General features: G+C 39.0%; 1 protein-coding gene and 1 pseudogene across 1 annotated transcript; both read left to right on the top strand.

Annotated features, from left to right (window-relative positions):
• Positions 1–306: 306 nt before the first annotated feature.
• On the top strand, positions 307–1,244 carry LOC122678971 (annotated as a pseudogene).
• Positions 1,245–17,813: 16,569 nt separating this feature from the next.
• Positions 17,814–18,755, top strand: LOC122678870 (olfactory receptor 5AN1-like). The gene has a single exon (XM_043879085.1). The coding sequence runs from the start codon at positions 17,817–17,819 to the stop codon at positions 18,753–18,755; it is 939 nt and encodes a 312-aa protein (XP_043735020.1). The 5' UTR covers positions 17,814–17,816.
• The last annotated feature ends 3,462 nt before the right edge of the window (positions 18,756–22,217 follow it).

Below are 22,217 nucleotides of genomic sequence, written 5' to 3'. Positions count from 1 at the left end.
TTCCTTATATATAATAATCACAAGACTTGTATTGCTTTTTAAAAACGTTTTCAACTTTTTAAATATATCTTTTAATTATCATGAGACCTCATGAAATCACTGAGAACCTGAAACACTGAGGAGGCACTTCCTGACAATTCAAGATGAAAAGCTGAGATCTTTTCTCCAGGGCAGTGGAGCATTTCCTTTTATCCAGTGCTCAATGGAAGAAAGACATGGCATAGATGAGAACTGTGATGCTATCATGTCACCTGAGCCAGCGATGCATTCTCTTGTTTCTTTTCTGATTTTAGGAGTACAAAGCCAATGATTGAGGGAGGAAATATTACAAAGACCATGCATTTTATCCTTTTGGGTTTCTCAGATTTTCCCAGAATCACAGTAGCGCTCTTTGTCCTATTCCTGGTGATATACATTTTGACCCTGACATGGAACCTGTCCCTCCTCATCTTAATAAGAATGGACTCCCACCTCACACCCCCATGTACTTCTTCCTCAGTAACCTGTCCTTCATAGATATCTGCTATGTGACCTCCACAGCCCCAAAGATGCTCTACGATTTCTTTCAGGAGCGGAAAATGATCACCTACGTGGGTTGTGTTGTTCAGTACTTTGTATTTTCCACCATGGGGCTGAGTGAGTCTTGCCTCATGACCGCCATGGCTTATGACCGATATGCTGCCATTTGTAACCCACTCCTCTATTCCTCAATCATGTCGCCCACTCTCTGCGGTCGGATGGTGCTGGGATCCTACTTGGCTGGACTCTCTGGCTGTATGTCCCAATTGTTTGCAATGCTCCAGCTCCACTTCTGTGGGCCTAATGTCATCAACCACTTCTTCTGTGACATGCCCCAGCTGTTAGTTCTGTCCTGCACTGACACTTTCTTTGCACAACTCTTCACTACCATATCAACAATAATCTTTGGAATAATAAATGCCTTAGTTATCATGATATCCTATGTCTACATTGTCATCTCCATCATGAAGATCACGACAGCAAGCGGCAGGTCCAAGGCTTTCAACACCTGTGCTTCCCACCTGACAGCAGTCACTCTCTTTTATAGCTCAAGTACCTTTGTCTGTTTGAGTTCTACCTCTGGTGGTTCCTCCAGCTTTGACAGATTTGCATCAGTCTTCTACACGGTGATGATTCCCATGTTGAATCCTTTGATTTACAGTCTGAGGAACAAAGAAATCAAAGATGCCTTGAAAAGGTTGCAGAAGAGGAGAGGGTGTTGCTGAGGTCACAGATTGAGATTTCTGATGGATTTGTCTTGTTAGAATGACCTCCCTTAACCCTCAATAATATTTATATGAATGGACAGCAACAAAGTTCATTCTGCCTTTGACAAGACTTAAATTGACCCAGATAATATGCCAAAATGGACCAACAACTGAATCAAACTACACAAACACAATATCTTTAAGTCCTAGAGACTCATTGTTTTTATCTCCATGTGGAGTGGCCTCATCATTTATTAATCTATTAGCAATTATTGGACTCCAGGTGTTGGTGATGGACAGGGAGGCCTGGCGTGCTGCGGTTCATGGGGTTGCAAAGAACTGGACATGACTGAGTGACTGAACTGAACTGAATTATTCATGAAGCATCAAGATTTAGAACCTGTTCCTTCTTGTCTGCTTCTGACAGGCTTCTGACCCTAAAGGAGAGATATCCCTGACAGAGGCCCCAGGAGTGTGTAAACCTTGTCCCCCAAATATTCTGATGCAGCATAATCCAGACATGGTGGTCATTGTTGTGCATTCTGTGTTTCTGCCCGCAATGAGAACAAACACACAGAGAGAATGTGTCTTTAGACAGAAACAAGTATACAGTTGGCCTAGTTGTGTCTTCCCGGAAGACGAGTCCGATAAAACTAATGTTTGAGTAACACCTCTTTCAGTGCTTATTATCTAATAAGTTACTGATCACATTCTAGTCCCACAGTTATAGTATAAATTGGAGGACATGATTTGAACAATAAAGAGAGGTGGAATGCAGTGTGTGGCCCCTTCAGAGCTGTTAACTTGTAATTCTAATGATGCAACACTCTGCATCTAGTGTCCAGTGGGAATTTCTGATGGGGATGATATTCAAAACCCATGTTACAGTCAGTAGCAATTTCTGATATTATGGAAGTCAAGCCCCTCTTTCCCTCCCTCATTAAGTCTGGAAAATTTACCCCTGGTTGACATAGCTAGTGGGATCATGCTGTCAAAATAAGTCCTGCTACTTCAAGCATCTGAACATATTTGATGTGATGAGAATTGTGTGAGAATATATGGCAATAATAAAGTTATCAAATATTCAATGTTGCAGAGTAAGAGCCAATATGGAAAAACCAATATGCATTCCTCTCTGTTGTCTGTGTTCAACATGTCATGTCCGAGAAATTTATGGTTGTATGCAGGTAATACAATCATCAAGATGGAATGGTTAGAAGTACTTTAATGCTGATATGTTCCTGGAAACCTCAAACATTAAGGGGCAAGAAAGGAAATAGTTGGTGGGATAAGCAGGGTTATCAGCTCTAACCAATTTATGTCTTCAGAAGCAGGATGTAAATTTTTGGTCCCATGGTCTGATTAAAAAGAACAGGTTTTCCCGACTGTTGAGTTTCCAGATCTCCCAGACTTTAAAAAACTAACTGAACTGTATCATTATTTTATATTTTATCCTTAGAGAGTCATTGGGTTCTTGATGCTATTTTAGGGTGTCAATGCCAATGGTCCCATTAATTATCCTACTTAAGTAACAACTGTAAGTGAAAAGGTATTTGAAGCCCTTGTACAATTTTCCATTAGTTCACACATGACTTTGTCTGAGAGAAGGGGACCTGTTGAACTTTTGCAAGAGTATAATTAGGGCTACCCCATGCCAAAGAAATAGTGCAATATAAATAAAGGATATGTGCCCACTCCACCCCCATCCAAACAGGTACATTTTCTTAAGCATTGCTTTTTAAAAATGTGTAAGAGTGTATGCAAAATCTGTTTCTAATAGTCTATGAAGTCTTCAGTAGAAGAGAGACATCTGCTACATGTTGACAATACAGTGTTGATTATAATCACTATGCTGTGCATTAGACCTCCAGAATTTATTCATCCTCTAATTGCAAGTCTGTGCCCTGTAAATTCACTGCTTCAATTCCCCTGCTCCTATCGAAGTTGAATATTTTTCTGTTGTTTGTATATACCATGTCTTCTTTATCGAATCCTCTGTTGATAAACACTTAGGTTGTTTGCATATTTTGGCTTTGTGATTGATGTGGCAGTAAATATGGAAGTACATATCTTTTTGATATCCTATTTTTATTTCCATTGGCTATATACCCATAAGTGGGATTGCTGGATCATATGGTAGATCTATTGTTAATTTTTGAGGAATCTCCATAATGTTTTCTGTAGCAGCTGAGCCCCATTTGCACATCCCCACCCACAGTGTACAAGCATTTTCTTACTGCCCCATCCTCACCAAAACCTGTGCTCTCTCTTTTTCTTAATGATTGCCATTCTAACCTTTGTGAGGTGATGCATCATTGTGGCTTTAATGTACATTTCCCTGATGATTAGTGATTTGAATACAGAGAACCAAACCTAGCATATCACAAATAAAATGTCAAAAGGTAAAGAGAAGGAGATAATCTTAAAAGCTGCAAGAGAAAATCAACTTGCTACAAAGAAGAGGACTTCCGTAAGCCTGTCAGCGCCTTTCCACTAGACTGTTTCAGCCCAAGGGCAGTGGCACTGTGTACTCAAAGCGCTGAAGGAAAGCTGTGCCGACCAGCAGTGCTCTGTCTGGGGAAGCTGTCCCTCAGGACGGACGGGACGGTAGGGAGCTTTTCAGGAAAAGAAATCTGATGGTTTTACACTGGACTGAGCTTACAACAAATGTTAAAGGGACTTTTTCAAGCAGAAATAAAAGATCACTAATTAGCAACACAAAAGGTATAAAAATATAAATCTCTCTGGTAGGAGGAAATAATGTTGAATTCTGAATATGCTAGAGTAACGGTGCTGGCATATCACTTATCAATCTGGTGAGAAGACTAAAACTCCAAAGAGGTAGACATAACTAACACTCCAATAATTTGTTAATGGACATACAAGATAAAATAATGTCAATTATTACATCACAAAAGTAAAATATGAGAGAGAATGGTAAAAAATTATTCTTGTGTGCATTTGAATATTAAGTTGTTTTCATGTTAAAACAGACTGTTTTAGGATAAGATCTTTAATGTAAGCCTCATGGTTAATACAAAGCCAATCTACAGTAAATTCACAAAAGATAAAGAGAAATGAATCTAAGCACGCTGTTGCTGCTGCTAGTTGCTTTAGTCGTGTCTGACTCTGTGCGACCCCATAGATGGCAGACCACCAGGCTCCCCTGTCCCTGGGATTCTCCAGGCAAGCATACCACTACACAAAGCAGCAAATTATAAAGAAAGCCGAAGACGAAAGAAAGGAATTACAAAACAGTCAGAAAAATAAACAAAATGGCAATAGTATATTCACATCTGTCAATAATAATTTAAATATAAATACAAAGTTTCTCTGATCAAACACAATGAGTGGTGAACAGATATAAAATTTGAGCCCAGCTATAGGTACCTACAAGAGACTCATTACAGCTTTAAGAACTGAAAGAAATTGAAATTGATTGAAAGTGAAGGCATGGAAAAAGTAATTTCATGTAAGTAAAAATCAAAATAGAGCAGGATTTAGCTATAATTATCTCAGAAAAATTAGACTTTAAGACAAAAAGTACTGCAAGAGGCAAAGAAAGTCATTATACAATGATAAAGGGATCAGACTCACAAAGGGATATAGCATTTGTAAATATATATAAACTCAGCATAGAACATGTAAATATACAAATAAAATATTAACAGACTTGAAGGAAGAAGCAGATAACATTACAATAATAGTAAGGAAATTCAATATCCCACTTTTAACAATGTATAGATCTTCCAGAAAAAATATCAATAATGGAACATTGGAATTAAGCTACACATTAAAACAGAGATGTTTAAATGACACAGAACATATGCACAAAGGAAGTAAAACACATTCTCTTTACAAGTGCATATAAATCATCCTCTAAGATAGAGCATATGTTAGGCCACACAACAAGTCTCAAGAACTATAAGAAGAGTGAAATGATATCAAACATCTTTCCAGACACAAATGTGTGAAATTAGAAATTAAATGCAAAAAGAATACTGGAAAATTTGCAAATTTGAAGAGGTTAAACAACATGTTACTGAACATCATGGGTCATGGAAGAAGTCAAATTCAAAATTTAAAAAATAATTGGGACATCCCTGGTGGTTCAGTGGTTAAGAATCTGCCTTGCAAGTCAGGGGACATGACTTTGATCCCTGGTTAAGGACCTAAGATCCTACATGCTGCAGAACAGCTAAGCCTGCACACTCCAATGACTGAGCCCATACTCCACAACTAGAGTCCATAGAGTGCAATGAAAGACCCCACATGCTTCAGATAAGACCCAATGCAGCAAAATAAATGAATGAATGAATATTTAAAGAAATTTCTTGAGACAAAGGAAGTAGAAATACAACATATAATTTATGAAATGTAGTAAAATCAGTTTTAAGAGGGAAATTCATAGCAATGAATGACTGCGTAAATAAAGAAGGTCCTCCAAAGTAACTGTATCGATTTACATTTCCACAAATAATGCAAGAACATTCCTTTTCTCCACACGCTCTCCAGCATTTGTTGTTCGTAAACTTTCATGATGGCCATTCTTACCAGTGTGAGGTGATATCTCGTTGTAGTTTTGATTTGCATTTCTGAAAATGCGAGCAAATATGGAAAACTCAGTAGTGGCCACAGGACTGGAAAAGGTTATTTTCATTCCAATCCCAAAGAAGGGCAATGCCAAAGAATGTTCAAACTACTGCACAATTGCACTCATTTCACATGCTAGCAACGACTGAGCAACTTCACTTCACTTTCAGGATTCAATGGTGTATGAACCAAGAACTTCCAGATGTAGAAGCTGGATTTAGAAAGGGCAGAGGAACCAGAGATCAAATTGCAAACATCCACTGAATCATAGAAAAAGCAAAGTAATTCCAGAAGAACACCTACTTCTGCTTCATTGACTGTGCTGAAGGCTTTGACTGTGTGGATGATAACAACCTGTGGAAAATTCTTAAAGAGGTGGAATACCAGGCCACCTTACTTGTGTCCTGAAAAACCTGTATGCTGGTCAAGAAGCAACAGTTAGAACCAGGCATGAAACACCAGACTGGTTCAAAATCGAGGCAGGAGTATGTCAAGGCTGTTTATTGTCACCCTGCTTATTTAATTTATATGCAGAGTACATCACATGAAATGCCAGACTGGAAGAAGCACAAGCTGGAATCAAGATTGCCTTATGTTTTTAAATCTGTCTTAACAATCTGTTCAGTCTAAATGGTTAAATCATTGGTTTTTATCACAAGGCTATATAACTACTAGCAAATCGAAAGTGAAAGTGGCTGAGTGGGTCTGACTCTTTGCCTCCCCGTGAACTATACAGTCTATGGAGTTCTCCAGGGGATCTTTCCAACCCAGGGATCAAGCTCAGGTCTCCCACATTGTGAGCAGATTCTTTTTTTTTTTTTTTTCCATTTATTTTTATTAGTTGGAGGCTAATTACTTTACAATAGTGTAGTGGGTTTTGTCATACATTGACATGAATCAGCCATGGAGTTACATGTATTCCCCATCCCATCCCCCCTCCCACCTCCCTCTGCACCCGATTCCTCTGGGTCTTCCCAGTGCACCAGGCCCGAGCACTTGTCTCATGCATCCAACCTGGGCTGGTGATCTGTTTCACCATATATAATATACATGTTTCGATGCTGTTCTCTCGAAACATCCTACCCTCACTTTCTCCCACAGAGTCCAAAAGTCTGTTCTGTACATCTGTGTCATGAGCAGATTCATTATCAGCTGAGCTACAAGGGAAGCCCAAGAATACAGGAGTGGGTAGCCTATCCCTTCCCCAGCATATCTTCCCAACCCAGGAATTGAACTGGGGTCTCCTGCATTCCAGATGGATTCTTTACCAACTGAGCTATCAGGGAAGCCATAAGCATCAGTGAGCAGTAGTAGTGTTAGTAGCTTAGTCGTGTCCTCCTCTTTGTGACCCCATGGATTGTAGCCCACCAGGCTCCTCTGGCCATGGGATTCTCCAGGCAAGAATAACTGGAGTGGATTGAATACTGGAGTGGATTGCCATTCCCTCCTCCAGAGGATCTTCCTGACCTAGGGATCAAACCTGGGTCTCCTGCATTGCAGACAGATTTTTTACCATCTGTGCTTTACCATCCTTGACCCAGGGAACCTGGGTCTCTATTATCAAGAGTTAAGTCACATAATTAACTCATTACCCACCCATCTCTTTCACCCTAGAAGTGAGATTAGTTGAAGATGAAACTGAGAATGGGGCCTTCCTAAATCAGCTCTATATCCCCAGAAATGACAGGATAGATGAACTCCATTTAAAACAAAAAAACAAAAAATCCCCCCAAAAGTTTGTGAGAATCATCTTAAGTAGATATTTTTAGTGAATGATTAGTAATTCAGCATATTTTGGAAAGAACTCCAATTTAGAACATATTAGTTATACCTGCTATTTGCAGGAGGTGGGGGAGCAGGCAGGATCCAAGTTCCACAACCAGGGATGGAACCCATTCACCATGCATTGGGAGCTCGATTCTTTACCACTGGACCCCAGGGAAGTCCCCATTACATCTACTCTTAACAGAAGGCATGCTGCATACTACACACTCTAAATACTTTATGAGCATTATCTAACTTGAATCTATCAGTCCTATATTATAGGTGATAGTACTAAATCTCAGGTTAATTTGCTGGAGGTCACACCCTCATCAAGTAGAAAAGATAAAATTCAACTCAGTTTGGCCAATACAAATGCCTGTGGCTTTAACCATGATAATTTACGGCCCCACCATGCATTAGTTTTATTGTATTCCTTTTTGCTTAAATTTCTCATTTAGGCCAAGGAAATAATGCCATGTCCATCTCTCAAAGTGTTGATTGAGTGAGGTTAGGTATTTGAGAAAATGTACGTATGTATATGGGCTTCCCAGGTATTGCTAGTGGTAAAGAAACCTTCTGCAGGAGACAAAAGAGACACAGGTCGGTCCCTGGGTCAAGAAGATCCCCTGGAGGAGGGCATGGCCACCTACTCCAGTATTCTTGCCTGGAGAATCCCACAAAGAGAGGAGCTTGGTGGGCTACTGTCCACTGGGTTGCAAAGAATAGGAAAGAACTGAAGTGACTTAGCTCGCATATAGTTATGTGTATATCTATAAAATGAAAATGCTTTGCAAACAGGAATCTGTTCATATATGTGTATTTTGTTGTGTTCAAAGTATTTTTCCAGCTAACTGTGACATCTTGGGCAAAATTGTAGCTCCATATATTCAGATCCTCACTTGGAAATCATAGGTATAGGACTAGAGGATCACCATGTCCATTTCAGTTCATAGGACTCCAATTTCACGAAAAGAAAAGTTATGATGATGAGATCACATGTCAGGCCCAAGGGACAGTGAGAACTGAATCAGGAGGGACATGGTGACACAGGGCGTGAAATTAGCAGGGACAAAACCTCCATGACAACCAGGACTCTAGAGAGCAAGTACTTGGAGTTTTTGTCCCCTAATTGTCTTCCCTCCCAGCTATCTCTGCCCTTAGTAACACATGAAAGAGGATATTCAGTGTGAGCATCTCTCTGGCTGTGAGTGTATAATGGTTTAAAGGTTCCCATCTCAGAGAGCAATAGGACCCACCTGGAAAATTCCTTTGGAAAAGAAATACAAAATTTCAACCTTTGGCAAGGACTCTGTCTTTCTGGGTATCTGGGTCAAGGTGAGAGGGCAAGATTTAGAGAGACTAGCAGGCTGTGTGTTGTCTCTATAGCCATTTGAACCATCCAGTAGGACCTTTGCAGAAGAAAGTTTATAGTCCTCAGTATCTCCCATCTTTCTACTCTTCCCCCTCTCTCAAGTCCATATGTTCCACTTATGGTTCTTCCTAAGTTTTCTTTCTCCTTTATACCAGTTCTCCAATCTTCAATGAAAAGATTGATCTATAGTGCAAACATCAGGTATTGTTCTGGGGTGACGGATGGATGTTGAGTTCCAGTCCTGCAATTTCTTAAGGATGGGATCTTGAACTTTGTTACCTTCTGATTTTTTTTTTCACCTGGAAAATGAGGGTGAAGGATCATGTAGAATAAAATGAGATAATGTCTATTAAGCCTACTACCTTGTAAAATTGAATTGTTTGAATCAAAAATTATCATTTACTGAACTTCATGGGAATTAAGTATGGTTTAAACATGCCTGAGTTATTCTTGCCAAGAGCACTTCTAATTTAATTTGTTCCCTTGATGATGTTTCCATATAATAATAGTTGATTTGATATATGCTTCAAAATATAGCTTTGAATCATCAATTTCTGTACAGGAAAGCCAAACTAGTTTCTCCATAATAATAAGTCAGAACTACTCATGTATAATTCCATGGCCTTTTGATTACACTTCACTAGTTTTCCATTGTCATCTTTGGAGATCCTGGGGTTCAGAGGATACTAGAGTGGGTGATACAGATATCAGAGGGTCCCCCCTCTAAGCACAGGTGTGTGATAGTCACTCAGTCATGTCTGACTCTAAGACCTCCATGGAGTAGAGCCCACGAGGCTCCTCTGTCCGTGGAATTCTGCAGGCAAGAATACTGGAGTGGGTTGCCATTTCCTTCTCCACCAAACAGATGTAGTGGTTGTTTCACTGCCTCCTTTGAAGCTTCTTTCATCGTTCTTTATCTGGTGACATTCTTGGCTTTCTTAACCTTCACAAACTCCCAAGTGACCATGTCCTTAGTAGATCAGATTTGAAAAAGATTTTGATATATATGTATTCCCACCCCTTATTGGCTTATGCTTTTTATGTTAAAGGCTTTACCACATTGCCTCTTAAAAATATTTTGTGATTATATTTGCCGTTTCGTCAAGTGTATTTCAAAATTATTTTAGGTAAGTTGAGTGTTCAGTCATAATCAATTTTCAAATTTTTATAGTTTTTCTCTTATAGTTTCCGGTTCATTGTTCTATTTCAGAAATTTCTTTTTCATCCCAAGTTTATATTAGAGCATATCTATTACTTTTGCTAATCCTTTACAAAAACTGAAATATAGTTGATTTACAATGTTGTGTTAGTTTCAGGTATATAGCCAGGTGGATCAACTGTACACATATGTGTAAATATATACATATTCATTTTCAGATTCTTCTCATTGTAGATTATTGCAAGATAGTGACTATATTTTCCTGTGCTGTACAGTATTCTCTTGTTATTTATCTATTTTATATATAGTAGTGTATAGATGTTAACCCTAAACTCCTAATTTATTTCCCCCCCCCACCCTGCTATCCCCCTGTCTGTTTTATATGTCTATGAGTCTATTCCTCTTTTGTAAAGAAGTTCCCTTGTATCATTTTTTTTAGGTTTCACATCTAAGTGATATCAAGGTACTCATCTTTCTCTTTCTGACATTTCGTTTCGTATGATAATCTCTAGGTCTATCCGTGTCACTGCAAATGGCATTATTTCATTCCTTTTTTTTTTTTAATTTCATTCCTTTTAATGGCTGCACAATATTTGTTTGTCCATGTGTGCTGCCTCTTCTTTTTCTTTTGTTTAAAAAGTTTAGCTTCTTTGTTTTATTTTCCTTTCAGCCCTGACGCCCCCATGTCACTTTTGCACCCAGTAATTATTTATGTTCACATATTTTTAAAAGAAAATAACAGGAAGTTGTGTTTTATTTTATAAGATGTAGTTTGCAACCACTAAAACATTTCTCATTCTCTGATTTCATTCACATAGCTTTAAATTTTTTTTCATTTTATTTTTAATTGGAGGATAATTATTTTACAATGTCGTGTTGATTTGTGCCATACATCCACATGAATCAGCCACAGGTGTACGTAGGTCCCCTGGTTCTTAAGCATCCCTCCCTCCTCCCTCCCATCCCCTCCTCTAAGTTCACACCGAGCACTGGTCTTGGGTTCTCCATGTCATAAAGCAAGTTCCCACTGGCCGTCTGTGTTATATATGGTGATATATATGTTTCAATGCTACTCTCTCAAATCATTCCACCTCTCCCTCCCCAACCATGTAATATTTCACTGTATATAGGTACCACGTCTTCTTCATCCATTCCACTGTTAACGGACATTTATATTGCTTCCATACCTTGGTTATTGTATCTGGAGCTGCTATGAACATTGTTTGTATCTTTTTGAATTAGAGTGTCCTCTGAACACATGCCCAGGAATGGGATTGTAAGATCATATATTGGCTGCAGCAATTTACAGTCCTACCCAACAGTGTGGGAGGGTTCCCTCTTCTCCACACCTGTTCCAGCATTTATTATTTTAAAATGGTTTGATGATGGCCATTCTGACTGAACAACGACAACAACAACAACATTCTGACCAGTGTGGGATGATTGTTCTGCAGAACAGTTTACTTTTGCTTCAGGGTCAGAGGATTCATTAACAAAAGAAATCACTTGTTACATACAAATAAATAATTTCAATTTTTATAGATTATCTGACTTAATTTCAATATACAGTCATTAAAAGAAAGGGAATAGAAAAAATAGAGAGAAGTAACAGCGTACACATCACCAAATTGGGCCAGCAACTTACATGCACACTTGAATGGCGCTGGGAAGTCCCAAGTAATAGCAGTCTGGAGTCTCTATTGGGAAAGGGTCCCAGGCGGTGCATCCACCTGAAGAGTGAGACTTCCAATTTCAGTCTGGGGGCTCCTGTTTGCAATCCGAGGCTGCAAACTGATATCATCATCAGCTTGTGTGCAAAAATGCAGCTTTGATCTTACTTTAACTTTTACAATGCTGTTTGTTTCACCTTGTGAATCGTAAGACTTCTTGGACCCCGGGGGTTGGCCAGACCTCCAGGGGCTCAAGAATTCCAAGACCCACTCCCCTTTTGATCTAAAGTGGGATCTGACTTGCTGTGCTTGCAAGCAGGCACAGAATCCAGGCAGTGTCCAGGCAGGTCAGAAGCAGGTGAGAGGACTGTTTCTGAAGTCTGAACAAGACTTCCTCCATCTAATTTCCCTAACAGGTGATACCTCATTGTACTTTTATCTGCATTTTCTAATAAATAGCAATATGGAAAATCATTCCATGTGCCTGTTGGCCATCTGTGTCTTCTTTGGAGAACTGTTTCTTTAGGTCTTCTGCTCATTTTCTGATTGAGTTGTTTGGTCTTTTTGCTACTGAGTTTGTTTGTTTCTTTTTTTTTTTTCCATATATTTTTATTAGTTGGAGGCTAATTACTTTACAATATTGTAGTGGTTTTTGTCATACATTGACATGAATCAGCCATGGGGAATACATGCTACTGAGTTTTATGAGCTGTCTTTATGTTTTGGAAATTAAGCCTTTGTTGGTTCCATCATTTGCCAATATTTTCTCCCAGTCTGTTGGCTGTCTTTTGGTTTTGTTTATGGTTTCCTTTGCTGTGCAAAAACTTTTTTAAGTGTGATTTATTTATTTTTGCTTTTGTTTCTTTTACCTTGGGAGACTGTTACTATCATTTATCAGTCAATGGTTTTCCTCTGTGCTCTTCTAAGTGTTTTGTGATGTCCTGTCTTATGTTTAAGTCATCAAGTTAGTTTTATTTTTATGTATGGTGTGACTATGTTCTAAGTTTTTTGATTTACATGTGGCTATCCAGCTATCCAAACACCACTTGCTAAAGAGGCTGTCTTTTCTCCATTGTGTACCCTTGCTTTCTCTGTTGCAGACTGACTGACTGCGTGGATTGGCTCTCGATTCTGCTCCATTTATCCACGTGTCCGTTTTTTGCCTGAACCAGTCGACTTTGATTGCCATAACTTCACAGTATTGTCTGAAGTCTGGGAGGGTTATGCCTCCAGCTTTGTTCTTTTTCCTTAGAACTACTCTGGCAATTCTGTGCCTTTTGTAGTTGCCTATTAACTTTAGGATTATTTGTTTTAATTCTGTGAAAAAAGTCACAGGTATTTTGATAGGGATCACATTAAATCTGTAGATTGCTTTGGGTAGAATGGCTATTTTAACGATATTAATTCTTCCAATTCAATAGCATGGGATATCTTCGTATCATTTTCAATTTCCTTTGCCTTATTTTCAGTTTCCTTTGTTAATTTTTTATAGTTTTCAGTGTGTATGTCTTTCACATCCTCAGTTAGGTATTTTTTGACATGACTTAAATGGAATTGTTTCTTTTTTACTTTCTCTTTATTATATTTCATTTTTTGTTTAAAGAAATGTAAAAGATATTTGTATATGATCTTTATCCTGCTACCTTACTGAATTCATTTATTAGTTTTATTAAGTTTTTGTATAGAGTCTTTAGGGGTTTCTGCATAGAGTTTTAAATTATTTGCATGCAATGACAATTTTACATGTTCCCTTCCAGTTTGGGTCCATTTTATTTCTTTTTATTGTCTGATTTCTGTGGCTAGGACTTCCAATACCATATTGAATAGGCTTGGGATTCTTGTCTTATTCCAGAATTTAGCAGACAGGGTTTCAGTTTGTCACTGTTAAGTGTTATATTGGCTGTGGATTTGTCATAAGTGGTATTATGCTGAGATATGTTCCCTCTATATCCATTTTTGTGAGAGTTTTTATCATGCTGAATGGTGTTTATGATGAATTTTATCAAATGCTTTTTTGGCATCTATTGAGATAGTGTGGTTTTTGTCTTTTCTTTTGTAAATATGGTGTATCACATTGATTGATTTGCGTACGTTGAACCATCCTTGTGACCTGGGCATGACTCCAACTTGATTGTAGTATATCATCAATTTTATATGTTGTTGGATTCAGTTTGCTAATATTTGTTGAGGGTTTTTGCATCCATATTCATCAAAGCTATTGGCTTGTAATTTTCTTTACTGTAGTGTCTTTGTCTAGTTTTGTTAACAGAGTGATACTGGCCTCATAGAGTGACTTTGGGAGTATTCCTTCCTTTTCAGTGAAATGTTCTTTGTTATGTTGAGGTCCATTTCCTTTATACTCTGTTTGATGAGTTGTTGTTCAGTCATGTAGTCACGTCCGACTCTTTCTGACCCCATGGACTGCAGCACGCCAAGCTTCCCTGTCCTTCACCATCTCTTGGAGCCTGCTTGAACTCAATTCCATTGAGTCAGTGATGCCATCCAACCATCTCATCCTCTGTTGTCCCCTTTTCCTTCTGCCTTCAATCTTTACAAGCATCAGGGTCTTTTCTAATGTCAGCTTTTCACATCAGGTGGGCAAAATATTGGAGCTTCAGCTTCAGCATCAGTCCTTCCAATAAATATTCAGGATTGATTTCCTTTATGATGTACTGGTTGGATCTCCTTGCAGTCCAAGGGACTCTCAAGAGTCTTCTCCAACACCAGAGTTCCATAGCATCAATTCTTCAGCATTCAACCTTCTTTAAGATCCAATTCTCATATCCATACATGACTACTAGAAAAACCATAGTTTTGACTAGATGTACCTTTATGAGCAATGTCTCTACTTTTCATACGCTGTCTAGGTTTGTCATAGCTTTTCTTCCAAGGAGCAAGTGTCTTTTAATTTCATGGCTGCAGTTACCATCTGCAGTGATTTTGGAGCCCAAGAAAATAAAGTCTCTCATTGTTTCCATTGTTTCCCCATCTACTTGCCATGAAGTGATGGGACCTGATGCCATGATCTTAGCTTTTTGAATGCTGAGTTTTATGCCAGCTTTTTCACTCTCCTCTTTCACTTTCATCAAGAGGCTCTTCAGTTCCTCTTAGCTTTCTGCCATAAGGATGGTGTCATATGCATATCTGAGGTTATTGATATTTCTCCCGGCAATCTTGATTCCAGCTTGTGCTTTACCCAACCTGGCATTTCACATGATGTACTCTGCATATAAGTTAAATAAGCAGGGTGGCAATATACAGCCTTGATGTACTTCTATTTTAATTTTGAACCAGTCCATGTTCCATGTCCAGTTCTAACTGTTTCTTCTTGATCTGCTTACAGGTTTCTCAGGTAGCAGGTAAGGTGGTCTGGTATTCCCATCTCTTTAGGAATTTTCCACAGTTTGTTGTGTTTACCCAGTCAAAGGCTTTGGTGTAGTCAATGAAGCAGAAGTAGACGTTTTTCTGGAATTGTCTTCCTTTTTCTGTGATCCAGTGCATGCTGGCAGTTTGATCTCTGTTTGATAAGAGTATTTTAAAAATCATGAATAGATGCTATATTTTGTCAAATGCTTTTTCTGCATCCGTTGAGAGGATCATGTGATTTTTATCCATTCTTTTGTTAATATGATATATTACATTGATTGATTTGTGTATGTTAAGCTATTCTTGTGACCCTGTAATAAATCCAACTTGATCATGGTGTTTGATTCTTTCATAAATTGTTGGATTCAGTTTGTTAATGTTTGTTGAGAATTTTTGCATCCTTGTTCATCCAAGGTATTGGTCTGTAATTTTTTTTCTTTTTTGGTAGTGTCTTCGCCTGTGGGCTTCTGGGTAAAAGTGACCTTGTAGCATGAACTTGAGAGTGTTCTCCCCACTTCAGTTATTTGTAATAGCTTAAGAAAGATTGTTATTAGTTCTTCTTTATATGTTTGATAGAATTCCCCTATGATGCTATCTGGTCTGGGACTTTTGGTGGGAGTTTTCTTACAAATTTAATTTCACTACTAGTAATCAGTTTGCTCAGATTGTCTATTTCTTTTTGATTCAGTCTTGGCAGGTTATATGTTTCTCAAAATATTCATTTCTTCTAGGCTGTCCAATTTGTTGGTGTATAACTTCACAGTATTTGCTTATGATTTTTTTATATCTCTGTGGGATTGGTTTTTATAGCTAGTCCCCAAGATATGACTGAGTGACTGGACAACAAGCACACGAATGAGTTCCACATGAAGAGGGCATTGCAAGTCCGATTTGCTTATAAATCCAGCAAAATTAGCCTAGGTACCCAACTGAGATAGTCCACTATGTAGTATGGTACTTTTAGACGTTTATAACACTTTTCACACAAATAATACATAAAAGACAAACACACACACAAAAACATTTTTAATCTTACAATATAGTAACTTGAAAAGTACCATAGACTACCAGCTACATTACTGCTGGCTCTATGATTGCTTTCAGACGTTGAGGGCTTAAAACAAAGATATTATAATACTGTACCCTATACAGTATTTTATAGTAAAGTACACTAAAGCCAACTTGTAGAAGATGGAAGCATGTGACAGTGTATGCCAGATACTTGAACTGACTTACCTGATCGGACATACAAATGCATGTTTACATCTTTGAAGGTTTGCAACTTGGAAGTTTATATACAAGGGATTTACTGCATTTCTCCTCTTTCATTTGCTATTTTGTTTAGTTGGGTCCTCTCTCTTATTCTTGATGATCCTGGCTAGAGGTTTGTCAATTTTGTTTATCTTTCCAAAAAACCAGCTCCTGGTTTCATTTGTCTTTTCTATTTTTTTTTTTTTTTTACTAGTTCTTATGTGATCTTTATTATTTCATTCCTTCTGCTGACTTTAGGCTTTATTATTTTCTTTTCTTTCTTTCTTTTTTTTTTTTTTTTTTTTACTATTTCTTATGTGATCTTTATTATTTCATTCCTTCTTCTGACTGTAGGCTTTATTATTCTATTACTAATTCTTTCAGGTGGTACATTAGGTTTTTCCTTTTTCCTAAAGAAGGCCTATATCTCTATGAAGGTTATACTCAGTTCATGACTATTAGAATATTGGTTGTATTCTATACACTGTACAATGTGTCCCGGTAGCTTATTTATTTTATAAATATTAGTTTGTACCTCTTAACACCCTGCCTTTGTCTTGCCCCTAGTCACTTCCCTCTCCCAACTGGTAACTATCAGTTTGTTTTCTGTAACTGTTATTCTCTTTTTATTATTTTCATTCATTTGTTTTATTTTTTAGATTCCACATGTAAGTGATATCATATAGTATTTGTCTTTCTCTATCTGGCTTATTTCACTAAGTGTAATACTCTCCAAGTTCAATCATGTTTTTGAAAATAAGCATACCTTCTAGGTCCCACAAAAATATCAGGTTTATAAATCATGATATAATTTTCCCACTATTTAGAAGCTGCTGTGTTAAATATATTTTTAAAAGTTTTGGAAGCTATCTTGTGAGTAAAAGAAGAAAATTTAAAAATCTATCCAGATGGCCTTCTGGGAGAGAATAGCTATTTCGAACTTATGCTGAATGAGGCACTTATGCTTTGTTATTATAAAGCAGCAGTTATACATTGACTTATCAGCAGTCTCTTAGAAAACCATTATTTTAATCTATGAGCTCTTATTTATATATAGTAACCACAGGATTTCTGTTGTTTTATTTCAAAGCTTTTTTAATTTGAATTTTAAAAAATTAATTTATTTTAATTGGAGGCTAATTACTTTACAATATTGTAGTGGCTTTCCAGCTTTTCAATATGTCTTTTAATTTTCATGAGACCTACCTCATGAGATAACTGAGAACCTGAAACACTGAGACATTACTTCTTGACAAGTTGAGATGAAAGACTGAGGTCTTTCCCCAGGACAGTTAAGCATTTTCCCTTTTCCAGGGGTCAATAGGGGAAAAATATGAGATTTGTAATGCTGCCATCTCACCTGAGTCAGCAACGCATCCTCTCTTTTCTCTTCTGATTTTAGGAGCATCAAATCAATGATTAGGAGAGAAAATATCACAGAGATCACTTATTTTATACTCTTGGGATTCTCAGATTTTCCCAGAATCTTAGAAGTGCTCTTTATCGTATTCCTGGTGGTATACATTATGACCCTGACGTGTAACCTGTCGCTCATCATCTTAATAAGAATGGACTCCCACCTCCACATGCCCATGTACTTCTTCCTCAGTAACCTGTCCTTCATGGACATCTCCTATGTGACTGCCACAGCCCCCAAGATGCTTTACGACTTCTTCCGGGAGCAGAAAATTATCACCTATGTGGACTGTGTGATTCAGAATTTCGTATTCTCAACCATGGGGCTGAGTGAGTCTTGCCTCATGACCGCCATGGCTTATGACCGATATGCTGCCGTTTGTAACCCACTCCTCTATTCCTCAATCATGTCGCCCGCTCTCTGCGGTCGGATGGTGCTGGCATCCTACGTGGCTGGACTCTCTGGTTCTATATCCCAATTGTGTTTCATGTTGAATTTCCAGTTCTGTGGGCCTAATGTCATCAACCACTTCTTCTGTGACATGCCCCAGCTGTTAGTTCTGTCCTGCACCGACACGTTCTCTGCACAACTCTTCACTGCTTTATTGACAATGATCTTTGGGATAGTAAATGTTTCCATTATCATGATATCCTATGTCTACATTGTCATCTCCATCCTGAAGATCACTTCCGTGAAAGGCAGATCCAAAGCTTTCAACACCTGTGCTTCCCACCTGACGGCAGTGAGCCTCTTCTATACCTCAGCAATGTTTGTCTATTTGAGTTCCAGCTCTGGCGGTTCCTCCAGCTTTGACAGATTCGCATCGGTCTTCTACACAGTGATGATTCCCATGTTGAATCCTTTGATTTACAGTCTGAGAAACAAAGAAATCAAAGATGCCTTGAAGAGGTTGCAAAAGAAGAGAGGGTATTGCTGAGGCCATAGACTGAGATTTCTGATGGATTTGTCTTTTTAGAACCACCTTCAGCCAGTCAGTTCAGTCGCTCAGTTGTGTCCGACTCTTTGCCACCCCATGAATCGCAGCACGCCAGGCCTCCCTGTCCATCACCAACTCGCGGAGTTCACTCAAACTCATGCCCATTGAGTCGGTGATGCCATCCAGCCATCTCATCCTCTGTCGTCCCTTTCTCCTCCTGCCCCCAATCCCTCCCAGCATCAGGGTCTTTTCAAATGAGTCAACTCTTTGCATGAGTTGGCCAAAGTACTGGAGTTTCAGCTTCAGCATCAGTCCTTCCAATGAACACCCAGGACCGATCTCCTTTAGGATGGACTGGTTGGATCTCCTTGCAGTCCAAGGGACTCTCAAGAGTCTTCTCCAACACCACAGTTCAAAAGCATCAATTTTTTGGTGCTCACCTTTCTTTATAGTCCAACTCTCACATCCATACATGACCACTGGAAAAACCATAGCCTTGACCAGACAGACCTTTGTTGGCAAAGTAATGTCTCTTTTTCCCCTAAACCCTCAATAATATTCACACGAAAGGACTATAAAATTCCTGGTGCCTTTGATAAAGACGTCTTAATTTGATATGCAATATGCCAATATGGACCAACAGGTGACTTGTTGCCACATGAACACGATGTCTTTACATCCTGGAGATTCAAAGTTTTCATCCTCCATGAGGAGTGGCCTCAACATTTATTAACATATCTATAAGATTTGTGAAACATTAAGGTTTAGAACCTCGCTATTCTCTTTTGCTTCTGAGAGGGAGCCCTGTTCAATCTCGGGCTTCTGACCCTGAAGGAGAGACAGCTGACATAGACCTCAGGAGTGCATGAACCTTGTCTCCTAAATATCCTGACGCATCGAAATCCAGACATGGTGGTGGCCAAGGTTTGTTCTGTGTTTCTGATGACAATGTACGCAGAGACAAGGTATACTATTGGCCTGCTTGGACTTCCTTGGTGGCTTAGCTGGTGAACAGTCAGACTGCAAAGCTGGAAACCTGGGTTCAATCCCTGGGTTGGGAAGATCCCCTGGAGAAAGGAACAGCTACCCACTCCAGTATTCTGACCTGGAGAATTCCATGGACTGTACAGTCCATGGGGTCACAAAGAGCTGGACGTGATTGAGTGACTTTCACTTTACTTCGCTTCACTTCATCAGCCTGATTGTGCCTCCTGGGAAGACCAGTATGACATAACTTATGTTTGTGTAAGTCCTACTCAGGGAGAATTACCCAATAAGCTTGGGATTATATCCTAGGCTCCACCACTGTAATCTATAGAAGGCAGAGGTGGCTTGAATGATAAAGAGGAATGGAATGAAGCATGTGTTCCCTTCTGTGCTATTTACTGACAAGTTTCATGATGTAATTTCTTGCCTCTAGTGTACAAAGGGGATTTCTGATGGGGATGATATTAAAAATCAGTGTCACAATCAATAGAGATTTCTGATATTGTAGGACTCAAATCTCTCTCTCTCATTAAATTTGGAAAATTCGCCCTAAGATGGCAGGCTTCCCAGGTGGTGCTAGTGATAAAGAATCTGCCTGCCAATGCAGGAAATGCAAGAGACACAGGTTTGATCCCTGAGTTGGGAATGAGAGAGTTATTTCCTAGGTAGGTTGATGAGAAGTCTAGGGGTCTGCAAGGAGAGACAGGTCTGGAATATTCAAGGAGGAAGAAAAGACAAACTTTTTACTTTTTTCCTCTACATTCCTTAGGATTATATAACAAAAATGTATCCTGCCTGAGCACAATCTCTGGATTAAACCCTCTGGCTAATTCTGTTATCTTAAAACATAAATTATGGGAGTAGACCTGGTCTTTACAAGGATGTATCCTGCCTGAGGACAGTCTCTGGATTAAACCTTTTGCCTAATCACGTTATCTTAATATGTAAATTATGGGAGTAGGTCTGGTGAGATCTACAACCTCCAGACATTCTTTGGATTCATTGAAGAGTATAAAACTCCTTTGCTGACACTAGCAAGGGGTACTCTTCCTACCCCCTTCTGATGTCTATGTCAGAAGCTTTATCTCCTTTATACTTTAATACAACTTTATCACACAGAAGCTCTGAGCGATCAAGCCTCATCTCTGGCTCTGGATTGAATTCTTCTCCTCCGGAGGCCAAGAATCCTGGTGTCTTTGCCTAATTCAGCAACAACCTTTCAGGAAGATCCCTTGGAGGGATCTTCCACTTGCCTGGAGAGATCACATGAGCAGAGGAGCCTGTGGGCTACAGTGCGTGGGACTGCAGAGTCAGGTGCAACTAAGCACATCCTTATTGGACAGGGACAGTGTGATCATGCTACCAAATCGTTTCTGCTATTTCAAGCATCTGAACATGTTTGATGTGATGAGAATTGTATGAGAATTCATGGACATAATAAAGTTACTAAATATTTCATACTGTAGACCAAGAACAAATATGGAAAACTGGTATAAAGTCTTTTCTTTTATCTGTGTTCAACATTTGATGTCCCAAAAACTTGTGATTGTATGGTGTGATATAATGGTTGGAGTAGGATGGTTAGAGTTACTTTAATGCTGATATTTGCCAGGAAACCTTAAGGTGCAAAAGGGGAAATAGATTTACGATAAGCAGTATTCTTAACTCTGGCCGATTTTCATCTTCAGTAGGAGGATGTAAGTTTGTGGTCCTTGTGATCTTTTAAAAAATAAGAACAAGATGGGCACTGACTGTTGACTTGCCAGATTTCCCAGACTTGAACAAACTGATATAAAGTACATATTACTCCCAGCAATAAGAAGCCTGTGCCCCACAGTGAGAGAGTAGCCCCAGCTCACGGCAACTGAAAAAGCCCAAGTGCAGCAACAAAGATCCAGATTAGTCACATACATAAATTTCTAAAAAATAAATAAAAATTCCAATTCAGTGAGTTTGACAAATGTATCAGTTCAGTTCAGTTCAGTTGCTCAGTCATGTCCAACTCTTTGTGACCCCATGTACGGAAGCACTCCAGGCCTCCCTGTCCATCACCAACTCCTGGAGTGTACTCAAACTCATGTCCATTGTGTCAGTGATGCGAAACAACCATCTCATCCTCTGTCGTCCCCTTGTCCTCCCGCCTTCAATCTTTCGCAGCATCAGGGTCTTTTCAAATGAGTCAGTTCGTCACATCAGGTGGCCAGAGTATTGGAGTTTCAGCTTCAACGATGAATATTCAGGACTGACTTCCTTTAGGTTGGACTGGTTGGATCTCCCCGCAGTCCAAGGGAGTCTGAAGAGTCTGCTCCAATACCACAGCTCAAAAGCATCAATTCTTCATAGTCCAACTCTCACATCCAGACATGCCTACTGGAATAGCCAAAGCTTTGACTAGACAAACCTTTGTTGGCAAAGTAATGTCTCTGCTTTTCAATACACTGTCCAGGTTGGTCATAACTTTTCTTCCAAGCAGTA

This window comes from Cervus elaphus, chromosome 1 (genome assembly GCF_910594005.1).
Source record: "Cervus elaphus chromosome 1, mCerEla1.1, whole genome shotgun sequence".
NCBI lineage: Eukaryota > Metazoa > Chordata > Mammalia > Artiodactyla > Cervidae > Cervus > Cervus elaphus.
The sequence above is the reverse complement of the archived record's forward strand: the minus strand, read 5'-3'. Positions and strand labels throughout refer to the sequence as shown.